Source organism: Apteryx rowi, unplaced genomic scaffold (genome assembly GCF_003343035.1).
Source record: "Apteryx rowi isolate R43461 unplaced genomic scaffold, aptRow1 scaffold_17, whole genome shotgun sequence".
In the NCBI taxonomy this organism is placed as follows: domain Eukaryota; kingdom Metazoa; phylum Chordata; class Aves; order Apterygiformes; family Apterygidae; genus Apteryx; species Apteryx rowi.
The window spans coordinates 2,963,998-2,970,806 of record NW_020447974.1 but is presented as its reverse complement, the minus strand read 5'-3'; the positions used below and the strand labels follow the sequence as shown (position 1 = coordinate 2,970,806).

The window sequence follows — 6,809 nt, the reverse complement described above, 5'->3', positions numbered from 1 at the left end:
TTAAATGATTCCAGTGTTGCATTTACTTCTTATGCATTAAGACAAAGGAGAAGCATTTGGAAGACTAATATCCTATGCAGATAATGAATTATAATGAATTATTGAAGTAATTACAGTTCATTGAATGAATAAAACAAACAAAAAAATTATGTAAACTGGCCAAACTTTCTCCAATATATTTTCAGTCCTTCTTAACCTTATCAAGGAAGGGCTCTTTATTAACATTAGTTCCTTTTTCATGTGAAAACAATATTTACTGCCATTTTAAGGAAAAAGTTATCAAGTACGTTGTTACATAGGTGTATGTGATTCTTCAAGCAAGCACTACAAGCTTTTCTTCCTTAGATCAGAAATTACTCCAAAGAAATGCTGAAAAATGCAATTGCATAAGTATTGATTTCAATGCTTAGAATTCTGTATTTTGCGTAAAAGTGACCAATAGATTAATAGATTACAACTTGAAACACCAGACTGGATTCTAGATGAGGCAACACAAAACAAGAAATATCAAAGGAAATTAATTCTGATTTGGATATTTCACTGAGGCATCTAGTTTCATTTTATATTTTAATAACAACTGTTTATATTCCCAGAATCTAATTTTGTAATTACATTACAAAATAAAATATTTAAACAATACTTAGTTATGTACATTCTGCTCCAAAAAATGGACTGTAGGAATTCTGTACATTTCTTTTAGAAATACATACAAACTACAGCACAGGTCAACAATCTGCTGGCAATTAAGGGACACAAGTCAACTTAAAAGAAAAATATCTGTGCAAAGTTTTAATCTATTACTGCTTCAGTAACAGTAGTTCTGTGCCTCTTCAGACTACTCTAACTAGTTTGCTTTCCCTGCCCCCAAACACTATCCCAGTTTACCTTGTGTGTTGGACAGAAGTTTCTGTAAAAGTCATTATTACTTGTTAGAGCCAGTCTTTTGCAGAGAAGCGAGACAAATATTAATAACAGGCAATTAAGATTTTAGAAAGTTATAATACAGAAGAATCTAGGCAGGTGTACACTATGCAAACCTAAACCTCATCTAAACCTTACTGAAAAGTAAAACTGACTGTGCCCCTCTGACACCTTACCATACATTTTGTATGAAAAGTTTTTACAAAGCTTACCCTCCATCTTATTTCCCAGTACACACTACTTACTTTACTACTTTTTTCAAAAAACAGAGATAAAATTACTAGTTGGTCAGACTGCAGGAAAGAATAGTTCAAAGCTCTTTCATCAGTTTAGACAACACATACATTCACTTGAATAGGAATTCACACCAAATATTGCAAGAAAGCAATTACATTCAGAGAAATGGGTATCAACTGCTACCCCATGGTTATCATCAGTACACAGTAACCATCATCAATCTGGGCAAGGACAGCACCAAAAAACAAACAAACAAAAAAAACCCTCTCACAAAGCCCCAAAGTGAAACTGAATCACTGCAGGGAGGAAGCAACAGTTTTTCCTAAAGATAACTGAATTTCAGATACAGTGGAATTTGTTTAGTTTTGGTTGTGTTTTATTTTGTCACAAAAAGTGAAGAAACTAAACCTTTCAGTCCCATAGAGATCTGCCTAGACCGCACACACTTCCTGTGGAACCATTACAGAAGCAACAGTTCATTGGTTTGACTCAATCATTTGTGGAAGCCCAAATTCATTAATCTTTGTACTGTGCACATGCAAATTCTGAGGATCTTCAGTGTTTTGTTTTTTTATTTTCATCCAATTCAGCTGGGAAATGATTCAAACATTACTTTTAAGTTACTCCTCAGTTTCTTGATGGCAAAAATATGAGACTATTGCAACTGAGTGAGCTTTCAGGCAAGTATACTGCAGCTCACGTACTCTTCAGCTCATTAGATGACTGACTGAACTAACTGTGCATGAGTGAAAGAAAAACTAAAATAAGAGATCCGAATGTAACAATGTTATCTGAACCTCTCACCATTGTTCTAAGCGTCATAGAGCTCTGCAGCGTTCACTTATTAACAATGGTGGGCAAAAGACCGAGTATGCCCAGCTGGCACAAGAAGCCAGTATTTATGACCCAGGGCATCAGCAAGAGAGCACAACTGCCAGAATCAAAGCTGCTTTAGTGAAATAGGCAGTCATGGAAATCCAGGGACCAGAACTGAACTCCAGCAACCACTATTCTGTATTTTGCTGAAAAACACGTGTACCAGTCACCAAATATCCCTCAGTCAGAATTCTAAACACCAGAAGAACAGATGAAAAAAATGAATGGAGAGGTAATTAAAACTGTGATGCCTAAATTCTCCTATGTATATATCAAAAATTAACTTACGCTATAATAATATCAAACTGCATAGCATTAGAAAATAAGGCAACTTGAATGGCTGAAATGGAAAATTAGAATTTTACCAACTGGTTATTACCATTCTGGAATTTATAATACTGTACAGTAGACTGTTGCTAGTAACAACTACAGCCCACTTTAAGCAGTTTGCCTTAATTCCAGAGAATGCAAAAATTATTAATTTGGACAAGTTGACGCATGCTCTACTTTCATGTCCTCCTGGCAGGTTTTGCTGTTAGCTGCTTCTCTCTTTCAAGTTCCTTCTCACGTTGCTGTTCTCGTTCTAGTTCTTCTTTCTGCCTCTTTTGTTGCAGCTTAAGTGCTCTTTTCTAAATAGAAAAGACAACAAAAAATTAGAAGTTTTAGGGTTGTATACAAGTTGGAGCCACAAACAACATTCCTCCCGTTCTTCTCACACTCTCTTCTTGAAACCCCCCCGGTTATGATTGCGATGCTGCAGAAGCTGCTCATTTTTCTTCCTCCCTCCCACTTCTGTATTTCGGAAACAGCAACACTTTGATCTACGTAGGGAAAATATGACTGGATTCCCCTGAATCTCACTAAAAGTCATCCTCTCTGTATACCAGACAGACGCATACTGTGCAGTTTATTTTCTCCAAGGGGGAAAATTATTTTTTTGGCTGGATTGAAGGACTAATATTTTCAGAATGTAACCAGAGACCAACTATACAGCATCAAGTCTGTGAGTTATGCCACTGCTAGCGTTAAAGAGGAAACATTCTTATGTTTATGACGACATACTTTCATTTTTAAAAAGTCACACGAACTAAAACAACTATGAGAACTAGTTGGAATGGATTGGATTACGAGGCAGAACAAGGCAGAATTCTAGTATCATCTAAAAGAGAAACATGATGATGACATTGAAGATCATTAAGAGTTCAGATGCATAAATTGTTGAAACACAAGAAAAGGTAAGCAAAGCTTAAAAACAAATATGTCTTAGTGCTACTGAAAACATGGGAAAAAACATTTAAGAGGGGGATTTAATAAAGATACTATTTTTATTTGGAACTTTCAGGGTGCATCCAAAATAAAGGTTAGAAGTCAGTAATATATAGTTAAATAGCTATGTTAAAAAGTAAAAATAATAATAATAAAAAAAAAATTACCCCACTCACTTTTAACTTTGATGTCTTCTCATGGAGCATCATCATTTCATTTCTAATATTCACTAGCTTGTTGTGATAGTGCTTAGCTTCTGAAAACTTTTAAAACATAACAGTTATAGCAGTGATTGGCAAGCTGGAATAGCTGCTTTATAAAGCTATACATCAAAACAGCAATTAAGAACATAGTGATACCAGAACAGTTTGATAATGGAGTAAACATGTTAAAGTTTATATAGAAAGCTTAGATATTACATGTATTAATACAGAAAATTGCCACACCTCAACAGGTATGCAAAGTACCCGTGTACAGAGTACCTGCTACAGAATTAACATTCATTAAAGCAGAATAAAAATATGATCACATACCCATATTTTATTAACCCTTCCTGCTAGCCTGGGGAGGCGTGCCGAGCTGATGTTGCAGTCTTACTGAAAGACTGCATACATTTGGCTCTGGCTACTGGTTTTGAACAACTGCACATACTACTACTGGCAGACTGAGCCTGCTTTTTCTTCCTAGTACTCTATTTAATGAAAATATACTGGCTCTTCACCATCTATTTTTTTGGGGGGTGGGGGTGGAATAGAAAATGGGGATGAGAGAAGCACCCAATTTAGCAACAATTTGTCCCAAATATCTGAACTGGTAGGTAATCATCCTGTATGTTGTTAAGAACAAGCAAATACACAAGTGATACAAGTGTTGCTATTAATATTTCAGCAGGAAAACCTGTACTAGTATACATTTACTAAAGCATCAATGATACTTACCAAGGCATTGATATCAAGAATGGAGTTACATTCTTTGAATTTTGAAATTTCTTGCTCTAATGTTTCTAATAATACCACTTGGTTCTGTCTGAAACAAGACAAGATGCATAAAATCAGAGTAAAGCAGAACAGACGAAAAGGAATGTAAAGATATGCTGCACAAGCAAGGTTTTCAGAGCACCTATTTCTAACACAACAAATCAATTATTTCCTTATTGTCAAGCTCTTGTAAGGTTTCACTCAAAAACTTGCGAGAAGTAATTTTGGATTCATTTTTTTCAACCAGCCCTTTAAATATATTTTGGTTTTGATCATAAAGACGTAAATACATGCTTCCTGATATCAGATTTCTCTTACACATTGCTAGCCAATTTCAAATAAAGATGTCAGTAAAAGTTTTTTGAAAAAAATCCCAGTTGAGTACACATGAATTTGTTATCTGGGCTCATACAGGACGATAAGGTATCTGGGATGAATATCTGAAAACCCTGAATAATACAGGCACCCTGCAGACTGTAACGAGGAGTAAATATCTTTGTGATTGAATAAAGGGAAAAATAATTATCTCTGGCTTTCTACTTAGTTGTCTCTGCACCATGCTGCAGGACTAAGTTAATTCTGTACAGAACTTGCTTGGATCCTTGAGGCTTATTAAGAATGTTCCATCTCACACAAATCAGCTAAACTCCTTGCAAACACATGCTGTCCTTGGTAGCAGCAAAACAACGTGTACGTATCACGAAGCCCAAACCAATATAACCTGCAGACCCAAGATGGCTCTGTGTAAAGCCCTTTCTGGTATCTTCACATCCATGTCAGATCTAGTCTGCATTTGAAATAAACTATTCTCAGTTATCAATGAGATGCCAATGTATGAAAAACTCCTATCTATTTAACTTCTTAATTATATTTGTTAAGTGCATCTTTTGCAAAACACCTTAAAGACAGCACAACAAACAAAAACTGCACTACAAGCTGCCCTGAATATTAAGTGCATCTCTGCAAACAAAATAAATCTGCAGTTTTGCGTAGACCTTCCACTACAGAAGTAAACAAGTTTAGAAATTTGCATGTCTTCTGCTATACCTGGCTGAGGTCAAAGCACTGCAGCTTATATACTTACTACTATTCCTATAATCTTAAATATCATTAACTATTCTGACTTTTATAGCCAGAACACAGAAATGCTATAGTAAGTTATATTCCAGTTAACAATACTTAGAACATTATATGGAAAAACATGGCAGACAAAGCATGTGCATATAAGAAGATACTTTTAAAAGTCTGCTTACGTAAGCTCCTTTAGTGCTAATTTTGATCGCTGAAGATCAGGTAAATAATGAGAAATTAATCCTTCAGTTAGCTGCTCCACAGCTTTCTCATCTATCATAGGCATATCTTCTACTACTCCTTCATCTGGAGATGCATCAGTAGAACCTACACCAAAGAATGACAAGGTTGAATATCATAGGTTGACATTTATTTGAAATTTCACCTCGTACAACTGTACTTTCCTCTTTAAAAGTCAAAACTGTTTCAACACTAAAGTTATAGTTCTTTGCACTTTATCAACTAAACAGCACTTATTTCCTCCCCCTCTTTATCCCTCCCTTATTCCCAATCCTATATCTCAAGCTTCCTGGTGTACAGTTACATTGTATCTGCACACAGGCAAAATGGGAAGAAGAAAATAGGGTATTCCAAAGACACCTTGTAGGAGAGTTCTAAGTATTCCAGCCTACTGAGAAAAGAGGAACAATATCAGTTATTTGGGCTGCGTAACAAAAATACCCTTAGCATTAATACACAGCTTGTTCTCACAGTTAGAGAACAAACCTAGATCAGGCCAAAACTAATACCGGTCATTCAAGCTCAAAACCTACCAACACCCTATTCAAACACCACACGCCGGATTCCAAAACACTTGCAGGACGGGCCCTGGAAGCAGCGGTCACTCAGCTTCTCCGGGCCAGCTGCGACTGCGTGCTGCGCGCGCAGCTCCGGCAAGACGAGCACCTTGGCCTGGAGCGGCGCCGCACGGGGGCAACACCCTGCGGGCCCGGCTGCGCTCCGCTCCGCAGCGAGCCCAGGCCCAACGCCTGCGAACCGGCGGGCGGCGGCCCGGGCGGAGCCAGGCCCCGGCACCCGCGGCTGCCGCGGGGGCCGCGCCGGGGCCAGCGCTACCCACAGGCGCCCCGGGCCCCAAAGGGCGCCCGTTGCCCCCCTCGACCCGGCCGTTGGTCGGACCCGTCCCCCCCCGCCCCGGGCGACCGGTGGTCCCGACCGCTCCCCCCTCGGGCGACCGGTGGTCCCGACCCCCGCCCCGGGCCCGGCCGCCCTGCACGTACCCAGCGAGCGCCCCGGGACGGCGGAGCCGGCCGCCGCCGCTCCCTCCTTCCCCTCAGGCTGCTCCGCGACGCTCATGGCCGCCTCTCCCGCCCGCTCTGGCAGGGCCGGAGGCTGCCGGATCCGCGGCAGGAGGGAGGGAGGGAGGGAGACCCGGCTCCCCTCACCGCGGAGGGCGGCACGGCGCCACCTGCCCCTCTCCCCGGCGCCGCACCATAGAGTCGA

General features: G+C 39.8%; 1 protein-coding gene across 1 annotated transcript; it reads right to left on the bottom strand.

The window, feature by feature from the left end:
• Positions 1–6,809, bottom strand: BLOC1S6 (biogenesis of lysosomal organelles complex 1 subunit 6). The gene is made up of 5 exons (XM_026060672.1): positions 6,587–6,809; positions 5,531–5,675; positions 4,239–4,326; positions 3,477–3,563; positions 1–2,663 (listed from the first exon to the last, which is right to left on the bottom strand). The coding sequence occupies exons 1-5, from the start codon at positions 6,660–6,662 to the stop codon at positions 2,544–2,546; spliced, it is 516 nt and encodes a 171-aa protein (XP_025916457.1). The 5' UTR covers positions 6,663–6,809; the 3' UTR covers positions 1–2,543.

Excerpts from the sequence above, each read along its gene's own strand:
- BLOC1S6 (XM_026060672.1), bottom strand. The coding sequence starts at position 6,662 with ATGAGCGTCGCGGAGCAGCCTGAGGGGAAGGAGGGAGCGGCGGCGGCC. Across the intron at positions 3,564-4,238 it reads TTCTTGATATCAATGCCTTG|TTTTCAGAAGCTAAGCACTA; the intron begins GTAAGTATCATT and ends ATGTTTTAAAAG. Across the intron at positions 2,664-3,476 it reads AGAAGACATCAAAGTTAAAA|AAAAGAGCACTTAAGCTGCA; the intron begins GTGAGTGGGGTA and ends TTTTCTATTTAG.